Source organism: Camelus bactrianus, chromosome 2 (assembly GCF_048773025.1).
Source record: "Camelus bactrianus isolate YW-2024 breed Bactrian camel chromosome 2, ASM4877302v1, whole genome shotgun sequence".
Lineage (NCBI taxonomy): Eukaryota > Metazoa > Chordata > Mammalia > Artiodactyla > Camelidae > Camelus > Camelus bactrianus.
Window position 1 is genome coordinate 49807439 of NC_133540.1, and position 22357 is coordinate 49829795.

The window sequence follows — 22357 nt, forward strand, 5'->3', positions numbered from 1 at the left end:
TACACTCTAAAAAATTATTCAGGATCCCAAAGTTGGATTTTTTTTTTTGCACTATATCCTATCAAAAATATACTGTATTCAAAATCTGAACTGAGCAATATTTTTAAAATTTATTTTTAAAGTAAACTCATTCATCATTGACATAATGAAACGTTTAATAAAATGTAATAAAAATATGTGGAAAATAACTGTATTTTAATGAAAATAAATGAATTTTAATTCTATTTTTAATGAAAATATTTTTAAATCAAAATAACCATATTTTTTAAAACAAAGTAATTTAGTGAGAAGTACTGGCACTGTTTTTATATTGGCAAATCTCTTTAATGCCCAGGTTAGTAGAAAACAGGTAAATTCTCATAACTTTCTACATTTAATCTGTTGTTCAAGGATTTGAAGAAAATCCTTCAATCCTAGCCTCATACAAATAGGCAGGCAGAAAAAGGAGGAATATTTTAATAGCTTTTCCAGATAATTTTGGATATTCTTTGACACCACACCAAAATTCAACAAATGATAATTTCTTAAAGATTACCTGCAGTATGGAATCTAAAATCATATCACTCAAATTTTCATACCCTGATAGGTTAAAATTTACTGATCTCACTTGCATTTTGAATAAATCTTTTACCAACATCATACATTGGTCATCTGGAAAATATTGGTTCACTGAGACATGCATATTTTTTCCAAATAGACAAATTTCATTAAACATTTAAAAAATCATATTGTTACTATCACTAGTGGTCTCATCAGAAAAGTCATCAAATGCATAGTGGCAGACCCAAATTTAAAAATTCTAATTTTCACATGAAAACTCAGAAACATAGTTTGTCCCTAGTTGCTCTTTCAAGCAAAACTGGTGTTCCATGAAAAGAGCAAATAGTTCAGCTTGGAACCAATCACACAAGTGCTTTTCACAAAATAAAAGTGTACTTTGTTATGCAGCAGAAGTGTAGTCTATGTACTTATCATTTTATCACACTGAACATTAAAAAGTTCACTCAAGGGTCAAGATTTGATGAAAATAATTTTTACTGCTTGATCAAAAACACTGTAAAATGATACTGGCATTTGTTACTTTTATTGTGAGTGTGTGGCAGTGATGACTAATACAGTTTGGAACCACTGCCTCGACTCGTGTTAAAGCACCAGCGGTTTTACCCACCATATATCTTTTGCATCATTAGTACAACATGGTTTAAAAAAAAAAGCAAATAACATCCTAATTTTGAAAATATTTTAACCTCATAAGCCTCCTGAAATGTATTTAAAAAAAATGAGAATTAGAAAAAAAGGGCTAAAAATTCAGTATTTAGCTGCTTTTATAAAATTGAGGCCGCCTGTGAAATACTGAAACTAGCTGGACTTCAATCCTTAATATTTAAGCCTCAAATCTAACTCACTGTGATTTTTTTCCTAAGCCAGCATGAACTCCTTAACTACTACCGTATTCTCTAAAAGTTTTCTCTCATGGTCATTTGCATTCACAATTTTTGAGGTATATTTGTGAAAATGGAATTTGAAGGAAAGATTACTATACTGTTCTCTTTTGATCTGATACATAATATTCAACTTTTGACAAATGACACATATATTTTTTAGGTAGGCATTCTTACATCTACATTTGCCATTATCAATGTTTATTTATATCCTAAGTAGGGAGACTTAAAATATTATTAGATATTAGCGTTTCATAGAAGAAACAGAATTGCAGCTATGAAACTTATTTTCAAAAAATAATACCTGGCTCATCCATGTAATAGTAGATGTCAACATCATTTGACTGCATCACCACAAAACCTTCTCCCATTAATCTTGGCGGTCTATACAAAGGAGGGGGGAAACGCAAACTAAGTACATCTCCAAATATAAAATGTTCACTATTCTAATTAAATGGTAATAGGCAAAAACAAACAAAAAAACTAAAAAGCAATCAGGTGCAGCATCTTGAAAAGGGAAAACATCTTTCACATATACAATAAGTTGTTCCATAACTGCTTTCTATATTAGACTATATAATAAAATGGTACTAAAAATTTTTGATCAGTAAATTGGTTCAAGAAGGAAAAAAAAATCTGTTTTTCATGTTTCATTTTAAGTTCTGAATGAGAAAAATCAATTTAAATCAAAGTTTAATTAAGTACGATGGAAGAACAATGTTTGCTGGAACAGAATAATCATATTCTGCATTTGCAACAAAATATTTAAAATTAGACTTAAAACTCAACCATTTTATATAAATAACACTACAAAATAATAAGAAATATCATTTTATATGTCTGTAAAATAAAGTACAATCTTTCAGAAACATTAAATAAGAAAAAATGTTAGGTCATTTTTAACAATTTTATATTATCTATTTCTAAGAATATTTAGTTGATCAACTTGAAATAAATTGAACTAAATTTAAAGCAAACATCTTGAACTCAAATTCTGGAATGAATGTTTCCATACTGTCAATTAATTTCCCACAAACTGTTAATCTTTACTTGCTTTAACAAATTTCTCTTTGTCATACATCACAACATCTTTCATCCGCATAAAAATTAACCTCTCAATCATTAGATAATATAACATACACAGATTTAGCCATCATCTTCTAAATATGTATTAAACAACAAAGGTTAGTGTATAATTACATCAGTTAATCTCCATGCTTACTTTTGAAGAGGGAAAAATATAATTTAAAATCTTTTTATACAAATTAATAACAGATCACTTTTTCATTTTACTCTCTAGTAATTTTCACAGAAATACAGATTTATTTATTCAGGATTACAACTTGTACCCATAAATACAGAACTGTGTGCGTAGCCCACATTCCAGAAGATGCTCAGCAAACTCAGTGATCCTGAAGAGTGAAACCAGGTAGACCCACAGCCTCTCTGGTAGTCAAGTAGGGAAAATGACTCTATCATCCTTGCCAATCCCTAGAAATTCTAACAGCAAGCTAGCCAGAAAGCTGGAACCAGAAAGGAACAATCGTGCGTCTCATAACCTCAAATTTTATATTGCCTACACACAAAAAATAAAAGCTGAGACATAGTGGAAATTCATCATATGAATACTTAAATTACACAAATTCAATCATAGAGTCTCCTATAGAGTCTTCTTCACAAAAAAGAATAGAGACTGAGAATAACAAAGACTACAAAAGCACTCATCTCACTCATGAGCACGTTGCCTGGGGCCAGATGGGAGTCATATGTCTGCTATTACCTGAGGGTTCCAGTTCACTGGAATGAAAGCATCCCATCACAGTGAGGGTGACGCTAATGTGGATCCTTATTACTCTGTGTCTCCTAAATGCAAGCAGCTACTTCACTGAAGGAAAGCAAGTCAGGAAAGCCACGTGGAAAACTGACTGGGACTCAAATGTCAAACAAGTTCCAAAACTGTTCTAACTTCATCAGTTTTCCAAGAGTAATTCTTATCCAATTTTTAACTTTTCGTTAACTCAAATGGTATTCCACTATGTATTTGTTGAATTTACTATTTATCCATCCCTTCTGAAAATAAAAACCTACCTGTAATGTGTATTTTCTAACATACAAACATCACAGCTTAACTGCCCAAAATAAGTTTCCCAAATACAGTGAGGAGAAAAAGATAGAAAAATTACTTATAAGCTTATAGAAAAATATTAAAATAGAAGTTTACCAATGGATAACACATCCATTTATCTTATAAAACAGGAATATTACCAATTGATTTAATAGGGAAATATACCTATTGCCCAACTTACAGCAAAAAAATTAAAAGGATGCTAAAGATTCTAAATGATAGCTACACTAGATATAAAGAAGTTATTTGTTATTTTTATGACTTTCTTACTCATCATTTTGAAGACCAACATATCTCGGACTAGGAACCAGCATGACTCGAACATTTTCAAGCTTTCCTTTCACAATATGCATGAACTGGTCAAGATGACTGGAAGGTGGTTTTGTAGTGTAAGTTAAGAAAGCATCATCAAAATTGATGCATAGAGTCTGAGGCTGGTAATGATTTCCGAAAGCCAAACGTCCCTAAAAAACAGATAAGAGATATTATGCCATACTATTCAGGCCATACTATTTTTCCTTAGTTGACCTAATAACAAGCATTTTCAAGTAACTACTAAATGATTCCACTTTAGCACTCTATACTATTTAAATTACTCTGCTGACCAATTTAGACCAGTATTTAAAGAAATTTAAGCACTTGTAAATAAATAAATAGCCTTTAAGGTCTAATATATTTGTGCTAAAATGGTACTGGTATTGAAATAATTCTTTCACTTTCTGAAAAATGGAACCAAAAAAACTCCACAAAATTATCTTCTTAAGTGAAAATTAGATTCTGTTATTAACCCATCAAACATTAATTGTAGTAAAATTTACTTACTGTGCTCACATTGACCTTTATGACTGGAATAAGTGATCTCCATGAAGATGTGGGGTCTTGAGATTCTGTTTTTACTTTAACTCTGAGAAGAAATGACAAAAATTGACATACAGGAAAAAAAACTTGAATACTTGAGAATAGAGCTGACTCCTCACAATACACATTATTAATACCAGCTGTACCTTTCCAAATACATCTAAATGACTGCTCAGTAAGCAAAACGATGACCATCTAACAGAACACTAATATCCCTAACATTTAGTACTCTTAGAATGTACTCTTCGTGTATCAATTTTTACACAGGCAAGCTTTAACAACAAAACTGTATTTTTAGAATGACAAGCTTACAGACAGAAGTATAAATTAGGATATGCTGTCATTACATCTACCATTATGCCCATTACACTACAACATTTCACAAGACAGCCAAACTTATGATTAAAACAAAAATGACCAAAGTACAAGTCACTGATGTTTTAAGTGTTTTAAACACTTCTGACAATGAAGCTGACCTTTCTCCTTCCCTAACCTCACCACTTTGTGCCAAAATAATTTCCTCTCAAAAAGTGAAAATGATGTATCAAGAGTAAGAAAAAAGAAACTGGCCATATACAAAGTACACAAAATTCAAGAAACGAAAAATTCACAGCAATTCACTGAAGATTTCATATGAAAACTCAGGGCCCATCACTTGAATAACCTGATTAACTCCTAAGTCACACTTCTAAAGCCATTTTCAGGCCACTTAAGTTTTAGGGTAGCCCTCAGTGCATAAAACTAAAGTCAAAGCCAAGCTCACTACCTCCCCTAATCTCCTCTTTCTCTAAGGTTCCCTGACTAAGCATGACTTAAATTAGAACTTTGGATTCATTGTTGACTCATCGTTCTTACTCGTTCTCCATATCTAATCTATCACTCTCTTAAGTATTCATTTGCCTTAACTGTATCTGGAATCCAGCCACGTCTCTCCCTGCCCTCTGCTCACAACCCAGTTGACAATTACCTCTTCCCTGAATTGTTACAACATCCTTCTATCTGGTCTCTCTGCCTGCAATCTTACCTCCCTCCAATCACAACACAACATTGTTGCCTGGGGTAAAGCCAAATTTCTAACACCGGGACTCTGCTAACCATTTTAGTCTAATTTATCCCCGCCTCAAGTAATCCACTCCAGCCTCAGGAAACAACTTCCCTGTTGCATATGAAGTTTCTTCTCTGTAGAAGACTCTTCATCTACTTTGCTTAATTCATTCACCCCTAAGGTTCCAGCCCTCCCTGATCCTTCTATGTGTGCCTACAGAATTCTATTCTTGACCCTATGTTATACTTCTTGCTCTAAAATTGCCTAGTAACTGCTCTAACTCCCATACTAAGCCATAAATTCCAAGACAGAACAGTTGTCATAGCATCCCAGTGCCTGGGACATACTATCCATTAAATATTTAATTGAAAATGTATATATATATATATATATGTGTATAGATATATGTATGTGCACTCAAAAGGATAAAAAAACAAACTGACAGCAGTAGTTAACAACATGGGAGGGAAGTAGAACTGGTGAGCAGCAGTAGATGAGGACTGGTTTTTTACATTACAAAATTCTGTATTATTTGAATTTTTTAGAGAATTATATAATTATTTGTAAGAATAAAGTGTTGGCTAACCTACAAAGAAAGACTAGTCTGTGTCTAGGTGAATAGTGTCAATGATACTTTAAAAAAAACAAATGTCTGAACGTTGGAGATTAATAATAAAGTCAAGTGTGGCAATCAACCTTTCAATTTTGGACTGGGTTCTTGTTCTTCCATTTTCTCGTGTTTTATCATCTTCTTTCTTAGGTGGAATTATTGTTGGCTCCAAACCAAACAATTCTTGAAGACGTCCATAAAGATCCGAACGATTATAGACATGAAATTCAAAATCATTGACTGTGATGTACAATCTGGTCTCTGCCTTTGGATCTAAAAACGTTATTACAGGGAAAAAAAAAAGTTTTCCGTCAACTTTTTAAAAACTTTAGTCAAAGTTTTAAGCAAATCTTTTTCCACAGCAGATGTAACTCAAATGATTTATTTTAAATAGAATTCTGTGATAAAAAAGAATCAAAATTTTAAAATAATAAAACACTAGCAAAAGAAAGAAAAAAGCTGATGTTAATATAGTATTTCAATTTAGCATTCTAAAGACAACCTTAATTTCTAGATTCTGGTTGTATAACACCAAAATTTAAAGATTTTATGCTAAGAACAGCAAAGTGCCTTTAACAGAGTAAAACTTTACCGCATTATAGCCATAAGTTTATGCTAAAATATAAATAGTAAAATGTTCAAGTATGATGCATTAAACATCACACAGATTTGAACTTTTGCATCATAGAAATTTTTCATATACTAATTTATTTTTTAAAACTACACAATGTCAAAACAAAGATTTTATGAACTGTAGACTTCAAACAATAATCTCAAATAAAAGATATAATTACATTAAATATAATATAACAACAGTAAGTAGTAAACCCATCTATAAAGTGACAGATGGGGCACTTGTTTCTACTGAGGAAATAATCTATGACAGTGCATCACATGTCAGCCAGAAAGAGTCAGAAGAACAGTACCAGAGTCAGTGCTTTCTTTTGTTATGTATGATATATGTAGGATTTTTTAAGACTTTTCTTCAATCTGTATCTGTTTTTATTTCTGTCGAACAAATTCAATTGAAAGGCAATTAAAATTAGATATGACCAGTCAGAACAGTTTAATTTTTTTAAATGGGTGAAGAGAATTACTATTAACTTTCTTTTCAGTACCTTAGGCTGTGGTTTAAATATGAGGTGTATATTTTTAGTAAGGTATCAAATTTCACCAAAATCAATTTTTTCTCATTAGCAAAAAACATTTGAAATGTCAAACACCGTAACTAAATATAAAATTTAGTTTAAATTAACAAATGAAAAATGCCTGCCACTCCATTTTAAAAATAAACTAAGAGAAATGAATCAGAACATTCATTTCTTACACAGTAATACTTTTAATTCTACCCCAATCTAGGTTTTTTCCCTCTTCACTTCCTGCAACAATTGAAGAAAAAAAGATAAATTCAATCCTTCAAAAAACTAAATCCAATCTTTCAAAAAACTAATGTTTAGGGCCTGTAACTTTTCTGATATTTTTAAAATAGCTTAACCTATGTTCTCTCCTATTTTTTTAGATTTATCAAATGACTAAAAACTAAGACAGTCCCCTAAGCTATTACATAAAGTGTCTGCCCCTTTTTCTTGCTGTAAGTCAAATTCTTAAAATTAAAATAAAAATAAGAAGCACTATTTTTTTAATACATATGAAGTATTCTAAGACTTAATAATGATAAATATCATTATCCATTTTTAAGTAAGTAAGTCAATCTCTATCATCATTAGGCTTAAACGTTTCCTCAGTATCATCCATGACCTCTCCCCAAAATGTCAGGGTCAAACATCCATCAGCTTACTCAAATATCTCCAATTTGATGTCTAACAGGTATCTTACCCTTGACACATACAACCAAACACCTGATTTTCCCACCCAAAACTACTCCACAATATTCTCTATCTTATCAACAGCAAGTCAATCTTTTCAATTGTTTAGGTCAAAAATGTGACCGCTCTCTTTCTTTCATGTCCCAGATAGGATGAGCAAATCCTGTCAGCTTTTCTTTCAACATATATCCAGAATCCAGCCAGTTCTCACCACTCGGGCCCAAGTCCACAATGACTTGCACATGTTTGAACACAACAGCCTCCCTTACTCCCCTTTTGCCTGTGCTTTACACGTTGGCCAGATCTTTCAAACCCCTGACTAAAATCAGGTCACTCTCCTTTTCCCTAGTTGCCTGATGGCTTCCTCTCACCCAGATTGAAACCAAGGTCCTTTCAGTGACCTATAAAATCCTACAAGATCCTCACTCTTCTCTCCTTTTGGTCTTCACTCCAAGTAAACTGGCCTCCATTTTGGTAATGAAACAGGAAAAGAACAACCAGGAAATGTTCTTCCCCCAGGTATTCACAATAACTCATTTCCTTACTTGTTTCATGTTTCTGTTGAACTGTCCCCTATCAATGAAGCTTTTCTTGACTTCCCTATGTAACACAGCACCCTGCCTGCAAACCAGCACTCCCTAGTCCACTGACCCTGCTTTTATTTTCCTCAATGCCATATTTTCCTCACTCATTCCTCGATGCTATATATATTTACTTGCTAATTATCTGAATCCTTCCCAGTGTGAATGAAGCAAGCTCTGTAAAACAAGAAACTTGTCTTATTCACTGTTGTATCCCTGGTGCCTAGAACAATTCTTAATACACAGAAGGGCTCATCTGTGTGAAAGAATAACAGAGCATCTTATTACAAATCATACCCCTAAGTAAAATAAAAATATCCACAAACAAATAGATCTTAGACTTTTTGAAAACCCAGCATGTGGAAGCATAATAAATGCAAAGTAGATTATTTTTCTTTTCCCACTTTGAGTTATACAAGTAGGAATTTATTATATAATTCTTCAAGGTCATAAACAACTCAATCAAAATTTACCTCAAACTCATTCAAGTCATTTGTTTTCAAATTTACTTTCAGCACAGTTTACCAAGATCCCTGAATACAAATTCCTTTATCATTAGGAATGCATTATAGAGGCTATAAAGGCTGGTAAATGAGCTACAGAAGCAGGAATGGGGAAAAAATAAGAGTCTAAACTAGCCCCTAATTGGATCAGCAGTGATAAATACACAAATGATGTCTGTATAAAAATGGAAACAGGACTACTCTCAATTTGATCTCCAACTTGCTAGACATGCATAACTGATTCTCTTCTTTCAATATGACTGATATGATAATAATATGGCCACATTAACTTCCTAAAAGCAACAAGGTACAAGGATAAAGGTATTCATCTCTGAAAGTATTTTGAAAAAAAATGATAAACACTAAATACTTAATACTAAAACACTGCAAGACCCCCTCAACAATCCCTACCCATTTTCCCAAATTTTTTTTCTGCTTTATTTATTATTGATTATCACCTCCCTCCATTAGAACATAAACTCCATTTGAGAAGAATTTTTCCTGTTGTGTTCATTATCCTATCCCCAGTTCCTGCAACAGTGCCTGGTACATAGAAGATACTCAATAAATATGTTAAATCATTAAACAGAAATAATAAATGGTTTTTTTTAATTTTAAGTAAGACTGAATAAAACGCCTAGACCACTTTTTTCCTTCCAAAAATCACTTTAGAAAAATACTGAATAGAGAATCTATAAGCATTTAAAAGCAGCTTTTGGTTTTCTATTTTAAAAGAGAAAGATTTAGCTGAGTTCACATCCCACTTTTTAAATTTGTTCTGTTGTTCCTATTTGTTTTACTTGCATTACTAATGTTCCAGCTAGCAAGCTACATGATTAAGCAGTAAATCAGATCTCTAAGCCTGGTTGATCTCCAAGCTTACATAGCCTGTACTCTCTTCAGAGTCTTTGCCAGGACCTTTTCTGTTAGTAACCCCAGCTTTCTGTCATCCTCAGGAGTAGTCTGTACAGTAATACCCTCCCCATCCCTCAACCTCCATCCCTCATACACACAGATGCAGAGAGACAGGTGGCCCAAGAGCACACCCATAGAGACAGAAACACAGGGAGAAGCACACACAGAGAGGTGGGCACATATTTACAGAGGGGGCACGCCCTTGCAGAGAAAGGCAAGCACACACAGCTATACTCATGCACCCAAGCACAGAACCATTCACAAAGCACACCCATACACATCCTCTCACAGAGCCACATATATGCAGATACACGTGCGTAGGTACTAGCACACTCACAGGATTCCCCTCACAGACATAAGTATGTACAGACAGAGCCCACATGCAGAGGTACCCCACACATAGACAGGGACACCTTCCCAGATCAGAAGGGTGCGTCCTCATAAATGAACACCTCCCTTAGCAGACAGACGAGCACTTTCCCAAAAGACAGATAGGTTCCACAGGCATTTGTCTCCCATCTATAAACACATGCGCGAACACACACACACACACACACACACACACACACACACACACACACACACACAGCTTCTTTAAAAAAAAAAAAATTGGGACTTCTACACTAGACTCTCCAGGAACCATAGAAAGGCAGTAAATGAACAGTAGAAAGGATACCAGACTGGATTCCTGTAATATCATTCACTAATATTGTGACCTAAAGCAAATACCTTAACGGCTCTGAGCCTCACTTTTCTCATCTATAAAATGAAAACACCTCTATCTACCTGTAGGATGCTTGTACACCATAAATACAAATTCCCTTGTCTTTCCAGGTCAAGTTCTTTCTAGTCATAAAAATTATGTATTCACTTTTGATTTACACTGAACTCTCTTCTTTTTAAATAATCTTTCACTTCATAATGTGATATAATGTTCATCATAATAAAAGCAGCTCATCTCTACTGAATGGTTGCTCTGTTCGTTCTAGGCGCTCTACTCATATAATCTCATTTAATCCTCACAACAACCCTAGCAGTCAGAGTCCAAGATTATATAACTAAGAAGTAGACTAGAATTCAGGTCTCTAAACACTGGTTCTTAATCGCAAAATAAAACTACTTATTAATTATATTAATAAATGTAATGACTATTTTAAAAGCAAAAATGTTATTAATCCCTGAAAATAGAAATGTATCAAAAGGGTCCAGTTATTTCTTTGTATTTTATTTTAAAAAATTGGTCAATATTCATACCTTAAATGCAGTATTTAATTGTTAAATTCTGGTAACACTAGATTTCTCACTGACAATTATCTCTCCTGAAAATTTTAAAAGCAGTTTTTAGGTTTCATTCATTCTGTTGACACTGGGAGTCAAAGTGAAAACTTTAATTTATATATAATTTAAGAAAGGTATAATCAATTGACTCTTTTAAATCTCCTCTCTACATTAATATTGTTCTACCCTTGAAGGCAGAAATCTTTTTCTCATACTCCTTGTCATCTCACATTCATATAATGGGCTTCCCAAATTCATCTGTCAATAACATACCCAAAAGATATAAGTACAGACATAAAAGGCTCTTGATATAATGAGCAATTAATTTATGGGTGAAAAAATAAATGAATGTTGTAGAACAGCTTAAGTCTCCTGAGCAAATAGCTAATTGTTTTCCTAAGGGAAATTAGGAGAAAGGCACTTATTTAATTATCTAATTGGAACACATGCTATTTGCAGTAAAAAATCTAAAGTGCAAAAGTGCTGCCAAGGCCTTGCAATTTTTAGAATCAATACTTAGTACAAAGACAAAACAGTCTACTGAACTTTTAAAACCTGTTTAGGGATTTTTATTTCCTTTATGTATTTAACAAACGGGATTTGAAAGTACTAGATTATCTTAGGCTGAAACTTCTAAGCAACAAAATAACAGAACATACATTACCATCATCCTTTCACTTCTTAACAATGTAAGAATTCCTCTGGATAAGAAGGATGCGTGCCTAGTCAGTCAGACTAGTATGCATTTGAACACTATGATATACAACCATATGTTAAGAGGCAACTAGTCCTGCTATTTATTTTCCAAAAGAATCTCTCAAATTCAACTATCCTAAAAACAAAATAAAAAATTTTGACTGATATCCTCATTAATTGGCCAACAAGCATCTGTAACAGATCATTAACTCATAACCTAGGGAATATTTCACAACAAATTCTATGGTAAATGAATTAGATGTGTTCTGTTCTCTCTTTTTTTATGGGTTAAACTGGACAAATGACAACTTTAAATCTGCTCCTGGCTTAAATTATCCCAACCAAGCTCTATAGTACAATAGTTTCAGCAAGCAATACCCCTCTTTTCTCCTATTAGAGCAGTTCTAAAACTTCCTAATGAAAATCTTGGCCTTACCCACAGACAGCCCCTTAACCTATTCCCTGGAAGGCTAGGGACCATGTATCTATTCAGGCACATGCCCCAGTTTTCTAAATTCTCCACTGGGAAACACGTCAAACATCTCTACTTCCTGCTTGGTTAACTGTCAAAGGTCTGGCATACAAAAATGAGAAAGAATAATCTAGACAAAATAATTTAAATATTCATGACTATTAAGAATAACACAAAATATCCAAAAATTATTATAATATTTCTGTTCTACATCGTGAACAGTTACAGAGAGAGCACAGAGACAGGTTTATGTTAACAGTAAGAGTGACAGAAAGAATTCAAGACAGAAGGAAATAACAGGGAAGAGCCAGCCAAGAAAGGGCCAATATTCGAGCTATTTATGCTAATCTGGGGTTATGAATCTGAAGGAGTGAGATTACATTTTGCTGTATCCTTTGAAATGAGCTAAGTTCATGTCACTCTTGTGCGCCAAAACTTTTCATGGCAGTGGCTGCCAGTGTTCAATATCCTCCAGAACACAACTTCCAAATTATCCCCTAGTATTCCTTTACGTTCTGTTTACCACCAAATGGAGTTGTTAATTCCTAAACACACCCCTGTTTTCCAACCTCAATGCCATCGGTCAAACCAGTTATTCCATCTGAGCTACCCTCCTCTCCACTCCATCTCTGCCTGACATAATCCTACTCACCATCATCATCATGCATGCTGCTTAAAGGATGGAACTTTCCCAGCAGCCCTGCATCTACTATTCTGCCTCCTGACAAATGGGCAGAACTTTAAACATCATCAAACCACAAACCTGCTGGGACCACACCAAGTAGTCCATACCAAAGTTGGTAATTTTGAGGATGGTTCTCAGAATTTTTCCTCAACACACACACACACACTGCTCCCTTTCTCCTTTAATTATAATTGTATGTGGTTCTCTCAGATGGATTCAGATAACACCCATTCCTCTTTATGTTTCTCTATCCCCTCCTCCAGCTTAACACAATGATCAGTAAAATGAATACAAAATAAATATGTTAGATTAGCTAAAAATTATTACCAAAAGTTACCTCTTTCCTAAAGAACTTAGGTCAGTTACTCTTGACTGCATCCATATATTTTGGGGAACAGCAATCCACTTTAAGGAGATGTGACAATTCACGATAAAATGAAGTAATTATTTTCGTCAAAAAAAATTTTTAAACAATTTAGGATCATATTCCCCATGTCTTAAGAAAATTCTGAAGTGGGCAATCCCATTAGGCCTAGTTTAAAAATTGCAGTTGCTTCTGGATACTACAAATGTCTTTGTTCCTCCCATGAGCTGTCATAAATGTTTATAGATAAGAATTTCCAAGAACCTACTTAGGCCACATTCCACAAGTCTGTTTTATAATAGAAGGGGCACTAGACTCCTTGTATTATATAGTGTATAGTATATAGTACATAGTATATAGTATATATTAAGTTAGCAGACCTGGGTTTTTGTCCTGAATTTACCAGTTATAATCATAGGCGTTTCTGATTTTCCATCTGCAAAATGAGGAGTTTTGAGAATATTAGTTGTTTCTAAATTGATAATGGATTTTGAGAAAAATCGGTCATTTCCTAACAGTGTTCCTTGGAATCCTGGGGTAAAGAGCATGGGATGGGGTGGTTTCAGGTCAAATGGGCCGCCTCAACCCACCTCCCTAAAGTTTTATCAGTTCACATGCCATTTTAAAACTCTAAAAAATTTTAGAACCAAATTTCTAATATAAATATACAAATAGGTTTTTCAAAATAATCTCGAACAAGCTATACAAATGAAGAGAACTTTGTTTCAGCTCCACTGTAACCTTGTTAACAATAATATTTATGTTAACATGTAAAAAAATAAAAATAAAAGATTAAGTTAAAACAGTAAATCATCTAACAAACAGATTGCAAGATTAACAAAGCATGACATGCTGAGGAAAAATATTCTCCTAAAGTAATCTATCTCTAAGGGACAAACTAGATGGAATTTTTAAACTAAATCAGAGGCAGAAATATTGGGCCTGCCCAAAGTTAAGTGAATGTGTTAAAAGCTGGGACTGAACTCAAAAGAACTTGGCTCTAAGGAGTGAGCTTTAGCCATTTCTAAAGTGTAAGACAGCTTTACTTAAATGCCACCTTTCAGATTTACAGCCAAATAAAAAAATAAAAAATATTCTCTCCATAATATTTAACATGATTAATAGTGTAGGAAAGTGACTCAAAATTTTGAATTTATTCAGCTTTCATAATAAGCCAAAACTTAAAAGCTTCCCAGTGCACTAATATACTGACTATCTAAAGAACATTTTTTTTTTTCCTGTGAGAATGCTTACGGTAACTGGTAAGGAAAGAGGTAAAATGGTTGGTTTAACAACTGATACTCTAAAAATCACAGACTGAAGACTGGTAATAACACACAGCTATTCTCAGTTACTGATGAGAGACTGCAAAAGGCCTATTTCAAAGTCCCACAAAATACTTTTATTATATGAAGTCACTCAGTCTCTATTCAAAATTATCTAAAAATAATTCTAATTTTTAGAAAAACTTTTCAAGACTGAAATTTGGCCATTATTCTTTCTAGTAATTGATTTCATTAACTATACAGATGCCAAATTCTAACCCATTAATGCCAACCTTTTCAAGGTAGATAATATTTATGTATTATATAAGAGGGACAAAAGATATGTGGGAGCAAGGGAATGATAGTTTAAAAAAAAGACTAAAGAGTAGTGAAACAACAGTGAAATCTAAAATAATTTAGGACAGCTCAAAGTTGTGGTAAGTTTTGAAACATTCCTAGGTGAGCTTGCATACACACACACACACACACACACACACACAGGCCCAACATTTAATTGGAAAGTTCCAAAGTTATACAGAACCAACCACCATTTCAGAATCTCAATGCCAGAAACACAGAAGGCCCTCATAGCTAAGAAAAGGTGGAGGGGTTTCATCCTATTTTGACCCCATACTCCAGGCCCCACTTAAAATCTCCTAGAATAGTAATTATCAAACAGACCTCCAGGGGATCCTGAGACCCATTCTGGGGAACCACAAGGTCAAAATTATTCTGATAGTATTATTATACTGAGACGTCTGACTTTTTCTCATTCTCCCATGAGTGGACAATGGAATCTTTTAAAGGCTACATCAAGTATATATAGTACAACAGACTGAATATAAAAGCAGAGGTGAGAACTCAATTATTTTCCGTAAGGGATGACATTTAAAATATTTACAAAATATAAAATAACATCACTGTTCTCACTAATTTTTTGCTTCCAAAAAGTTATTTTTCACAGTTTGTTATTTATTTTAATATGTAATGAATTTACTATAGTTTTTTAATGAAATAAAAACATTTCTATAATTATCAGGCTTAATTTTGAATGTAATAAATATAAATAGATATAACTTGCATAAATAAAAGCTCTTTGGGAATGTCAATAATTTAGAAAAATGTAAAAGGTTCCTGAGATCAAAAATTTGAGGAATCACAACTCTGAAAGTAAAGACAAGATCTATTCTCCTTGAAGACACTGGTATGGTTAATGGAGAGCAAGGGGGTTGGGGCACAGACAGGAGCACCTACAGCTGCGAAACGAAGATTTGAGGAAAATATTCTGAGATTAAATTGTGTTGATACAGAACAGAACCAGAAGGGAGTCTAGAGTCTGTATTTCCTCTTTTTTTCTCACCCTTACCATAGTAAATAAATGAGAATTAGTAGCAGTCTCAGGTAGAAGTACAAATAAAGGCGCAGAAGCTGAAAAGTAGAGAAGTGTCTTAGTAGGATGATTAAAGAGTGCTAGGAAGGCCACTTTAACCACAGTATGGGGTTAGGTCCATAGACATAGTAGGAGGTAAGTCTAGAAAAGTGGATAAGGGTCACAGTGAGAATAACCCTAAGTAAATAATAGGTTAAAGTAACTAAATGTGACCATGCCAGAGGAAAGCTGCTGAAGGATTTTCAGCCACGGGGGGTTAAAATCAGAGTCCTGTAAACTCCAAAACTTTTAAAAATATTTTTATCTATTAACAAAACGTGAAATATTTCTATATCTACGAATGAAAATTCTGATTATATAATTGAAGATTTCAGATTCTTAAAAAAATGAAAACTCACCATGTTGCTTCTGCTTTGGGTTATACATTTTCCACCACCGAAAAATTATAAATCCATCTTGAATTCTAATCAAGATAAATTACAAAAATGAAAACATAAGTAACAATTTACTTAACCCACTTTTTAAATAGTTATTATAAAAGGTAAGCAATTTATAATAAGGAGATGCAGAAAGTTTTCAGCAGGACACTGGCATACCTAGATGTTTCATAATCATCCAGGTAAGAAAGGAAAAGAAAATTTGCATAGCTCTAAATCAGATTCATCTATTTAGGTAAACTGCTATACCAGATTACATTAAACAGGAAAATGAAGTGCTATCAGGAAAATGTTTTCTTCTTTAAATGATATTTTAAAAATAGTGTTAAATTTATATAAACTAAAAGCTAAATATTTAAAGTGAAATGTTAGCACAGTAAGGGAAAACTTGAACATTTTCCTTCTTTTCTGTAATGATGTATCACCTCATATCAAAAGGATAGAATGACAGCCTCTTAATTTTTACTTTTTACCTTTAATTTGGAAATAATTTTAGACTCACAAAGAGTTGCCTCTACTGTTTTAAGTGAGGTGTGAGTGCTGCCAACCCGTAACACATCTCAACTAATTCAACACTTTCAAGTTCTACCTAAGTAACAAATTTTAAGAAAATCAAAAAAATACAGTAAGCTTTTCTTTCAAGGCTTACCGAAGAGAAAATACATGAAACATATAAATTATAATTATTTATTATATTCATATCTGCATTTCCTTATTAAAGTAAAATTAGAATTGCTAATAAAGGCTAAATAATTCTAAAAACTTATCACCTATAATAAGAAGTTACTGGATGAGAGCTATCAACATCCCTGTCCTTGTTTTATATAACAAATGACTAAAATGAATTCTACAATAAAAATGGTAAAGTAATCTTACAGCTCAATTTTTAACTAGGGATAAAATGAGGTTATTCAATTCTATAAGCTACTAGTCAATAAATTTGCCAGTCTGAACCTCACTTAGCTAAATTAATCCACTGATGGAAACATTTTTTTTAAAAAATCAACTCACCAGGTATTACTCACTGAAAAAAATGATTTTTAATTTATAATTTTATTTGAAAAAGTAACATTTTTAATATGAAAAGGCAATACATATTTCAAGTTTACTTAGGATGGATTCTTTTTAATTTTACTTATTTATTTATTTATTTTACCTAATAGACATGTCTTCTGTAATGTAATATATTTCACGAACCATGACTTTTCCAGACAGAACAGAGAAAGAAAAGGAGCCTGTTGAGGGAAAAAAAAACCAACAGCAATTAATGTAATTGTTTTGAAAGATAGCAGAGGCCTTAAAGCTTAAGATAATCTGAGCATTCAATTTACTCAGTGATTAAACGTTCTCTCCCTACTCCCTTCCTGATATCCTTACAGCCTTACTAATCTTCTACCGTTTTTTCCTCAAATATAACAAAGTGCCATACATATTACCACTATGGACTAAGCTGCTAAGTAACTACATGAGGACATCAGTTTAAATAGCTCCTTCATATGGGTAATTCACTTAATTAGACATAATTCATTAAATAAACCCAAAGCAGCAACTAATTCATCATTTTTCAATTGCCTCAAATTAATCTAAGACTACTTATGTTTGAGAGAAGTTTTTATTTATGTCTCCTCAGAAGTACTCAACTCTAAGGAAGGTTAGAAAGGTTCTATTAGGTGACTTCTCACTCCTTTTCTCCAGCCGCTTAGGGCTTTCCAAAGCAAAAAGCTTCCTAAAACACCCTGCCATCTATCTGCAAACAACCCACTTGTAAGTAGTCAGACACTAAACTAATAAAGCAGGAAAATGAAACACACAAGATGATTCCACTTACAGTTACAGATATTTTAGATATCAGTTACTTAAAAAAAAAACCAACAACAAAGCAAAACTTCATCAAGCATTAGAAATTTTCTTTGGATAGTGGAATGATGAGGAATTTCTATTTCTATATTTTATATGTGTCTAGATTATTTCGAATGATTTTAATGAGTATCTTTTAGAAGCAAAAAAGTCAAAAAGTAATTTTAGAAACACTTTAAGAAATAAGAATGAGGAAAAGGACCAAGTAGTAGTTCATGTCTAGAGTGCTATATGAGAAAAAAAATTCGTTAGTTTAACCTTCATAAAACAAAGGTAAATTTCTACCCCTACTATCTGTTTATAAAATATAAATTTACAATATACATCTCAAGATTACAGAGAAAAAAAAAAGGTACTCAAAACTTACCAATATGGATATAGCCATGCTTGTATAACCTGTTAAGAACCAGTGTTAAAATAAGACCAACATTCCGAGAATTATAGTATGTGAGATAAATAATCCATCCACAGGACAAAATGGTAGCTGTTGGGAGAAAAAAAAGCAAAAAGTGGATCTCACTATATGTTTCCTTTCTATCACCTTAATATCTTAACAAAAACTTGTTAGTAAAGATCATTTATCACATTCAGAAATGACAGCATTTACTTCCATATGGCAATGTGTTCTCTTACAATTTAATACCTGAACTTTCAAAACCAGAGGTTGATTCTACTTTATCCAACATTCTTCATTCTCTTTAGTCATTAGCCAGAAGAGCATAGATTTCAATCAGATCAATTAAAAGAATGTTTCAAGTACACCTGCTTACCTTTTTTTCTACTTCCTTTTTCATTACTTTGTAGTGCTTTAGTTATTAAACATACACAAAAATGTTCTGGGAAGAGAATGCTCTTATTTCTTCTTTTTTTAATTTTATTTTATTGAGTTGTAGTCAGTTTACAATGTTCTGTCAATTTCCAGTGTAAAGCACAATTTTTCAGTCATACATGCACATACATATATTCATTGTCACATTCTTTTTCATTGTGAGGTACCACAAGATCTTGTATATATTTCCCTGCGCTATACAGCACAAACTTATTTATCTATTCTACATATACCTGTCAGTATCTATAAATTTCAAACTCCCAGTCTGTCGCTTCCCACCCTGCTCCCCTCTGGCAACCACAAGTTTGTATCCTATGTCTATGAGTCTGTTTCTGTTTTGTATTTATGTTCATTTGCCTTTTTCTTTTCTTTCTTTCTTTCTTTCTTTCTTTTTTTTTTTTTAGACTCCACATACGCACAATCTCACATGGTATTTTCCTTTCTCTTTCTGGCTTACTTCACTTAGAATGACATTCTCCAGGGACATCCATGTTGCTACAAATGGCATTATGTTGCTTTTTTTGTGGCTGAATAGTATTCTATTCTATAAACATACCACATTTTCTTTATCCAGTCATCTGTCAATGGACATTTAGGCTGTTTCCGTGTCTTGGCTATTGTAAATAGTGCTGCTATGAACATTGGGCGGCAGGTGTCTTTTTGAAGTAGGGTTCCTTCTGCATATATGCCCAGGAGCGGGATTACTGGGTCATATGGTAAATCCATTCCTAGTCTTTTGAGGAATCTCCATACTGTTTTCAATAATGGCTGCACCAACCTGCATTCCCACCAGCAGTGTATGAGGGTTCCCTTTTCTCCACAGCCTCCCCAGCATTTGTCATTTGTGGACTTCTGAATGATGGCCATTCTGATTGGTGTGAGGTGATACCTCACTGTAGTTCTGATTTGCATTTCTCTGATAATTAGTGATACTGAACATTTTTTCATGTGCCTATTGATCATTCATATGTCCTCCTTGGAGAATTGCTTGTTTAGGTCTTCTGCCCATTTTTGGATTGGGTTGTTAGTTTTCTTTCTTATTAAGTCATATGAGCTGCTTTTATATATTCTGGAGATCAAGCATTTGTCAGTTTCATTTTTTGCAAACATTTGCTCCCATTTCACAGGTTGTCATTTTGTTTTACTTATGGTTCCCTTTGCTGTGCAAAAACTTGTAAGTTTAATTAGGCCCCATTTGTTTATTCTTGCTTTTATTTCTATTGCTTGGGTAGACTGCCCTAGGAGAACATTGCTGAGATGTATGTCAGATAATGTTTTGCCTATGTTTTCTTTTAGGACGTTTATTTTCCTATGTTTAAGTCTTTGATCCATTTAGAGTTTTTTTTTTGTGTATGGTGTAAGGGAGTGTTTTAGCTTCACTGATTTACATGCTGCTGTCCAGTTTTCCCAGCACCATTTGCTGAAGAAACCATCTTTATTCCATGGTCTGTTCTTGCCTCCTTTGTCAAAGATTAATTGATCAAAAGTCTGTGGGTTCATTTCTGGGCTCTCTATTTTGTTCCATTGATCCATATGTCTGTTTTTGTACCAGTACCATGCTGTTTTGATTAATGTAGCTCTGTAGTATTGTCTGAAGTCTGGGAAGGTTATTCCTTCAGCCTCTTTCTTTTTCTTCGGTAATGCTTTGGCAATTTGGGGTCTTTTGTAATTCCATATAAATTTTATTATGATTTGTTCTAGTTCTGTGAAAGAAGAACTCATACCAGTCCTTCTCAAACTCTTTCAGAAGACTGAATAGGAGGGAATACTCCCAAACTCATTCTATCAAACTACCATCACCCTGATACCAAAACCAGACAAAGACACTACCAAAAAAGAGAATTACAGACCAATATCACTGATGAACACAGATGCAAAAATCCTTAACAAAATATTAGTAAACAGAATCCAACAGCAAATTAAAAAGATTATACACCACAATCAAGTTGGATTCATCCTAGGGACATAAGGATGGTTCAACATACACAAATGAATCCATGTGATACACCACATCAACAAGAGAAAGGACAAAAACCACATGATCATCTCAACAGATGCAGAAAAAGCATTTGATAAAATTCAACACCCATTTATGATAAAAACTCTCACCAAAGTGGGTATAGAGAGAACATATCTCAATATAATAAAAGCCATATATTACAAATCTACAGCCAGCATAGTACTCAACGGTGAAAAAATCAAAAACTTCCCACTAAAATGTGGAACAAGACAAGGCTGCCTACTATCACCACTCCTATTCAACATAGTCTCGGAAGTCCTAGCCACAGCAGTCAAGCAAGAGAGAAAAATAAAAGGGATTTAAATTGGAAAAGAAGAGGTAAAAGTGTCACTATATGCAGAAGACATGATACTATATATAGAAAACCCTAAAAGGTCCACACAAAAACTACTAGAACTAATAAAATTCAGCAAGGTAGCAGGTTACAAGATTAACGTACAAAAATCAGTTGCATTTTTTTACACTAATGATGAATTAACAGGAAAAGGAAGCAAAGAAACAATCCCTTTTAAAATATCACCCAAAGTAATAAAATACCTAGGAGTAAATCTAACCAAGGAGGTGAAAGACATACACGGAAAACTATAAAACACTGATTAAGGAAATTAAAGAGGACTTTAAAAAATGAAAAGATATACAATGCTCCTTGATTGGAAGAATCAATATTGTTAAAATGGTCATACTGCCCAAGGCAATCTACAGATTTAATGCAATACCTATCAAATTACCCATATTTCTGAATATTCTGAAAAAAATCTACCTTTATTAGGTGAAAAGCTTAATCCCAAGCTATTTCCTAAAGGCTACAGTCACTTAGAAAGAAAGAAAACTGATTTTTTCACATCAGAGAAAAGTCACTGTTTATTTTTCCTTTTTCAGATTCTTTTTCATTATAGGTTATTACAAGATATTGAATATAGTTCCCTGTGCTATACAGTAGGTCCTTTTTGTTTATCTACTTTATAAATAGTGTAACTATTTTTTTTAAATCAACAGTCTCTGCTTTGAAAAAACTATTGAAAAAAGAACTTTATTGTACTTAAAGGCATATCTCTGTATTAAATAGACCACCTATACTATTTTGCTGTAACTGATAAGACAATTACCTACTTTTAAAGAATGCCACTAAATATACTACAGTAAACGATATTCTAAATTT

At 33.2% G+C, this 22357-nt stretch overlaps 1 protein-coding gene across 9 annotated transcripts in view; it reads right to left on the reverse strand.

Moving 5' to 3' along the window:
- BLTP1 (bridge-like lipid transfer protein family member 1) overlaps positions 1-22357 on the reverse strand; it is a 175649-nt gene that overhangs the window by 138969 nt on the left and 14323 nt on the right. For all 9 annotated transcript variants that reach the window (XM_045514968.2, XM_045514969.2, XM_045514970.2 and 6 more), the window contains 7 exons: positions 18717-18833; positions 17649-17727; positions 16454-16518; positions 6167-6353; positions 4390-4471; positions 3838-4031; positions 1747-1826 (listed from right to left, as the gene is read on the reverse strand). In XM_045514968.2, the coding sequence (XP_045370924.1) occupies positions 1747-1826; positions 3838-4031; positions 4390-4471; positions 6167-6353; positions 16454-16518; positions 17649-17727; positions 18717-18833 (804 nt within the window). The remainder of the gene's footprint in view (positions 1-1746; positions 1827-3837; positions 4032-4389; positions 4472-6166; positions 6354-16453; positions 16519-17648; positions 17728-18716; positions 18834-22357) is intronic.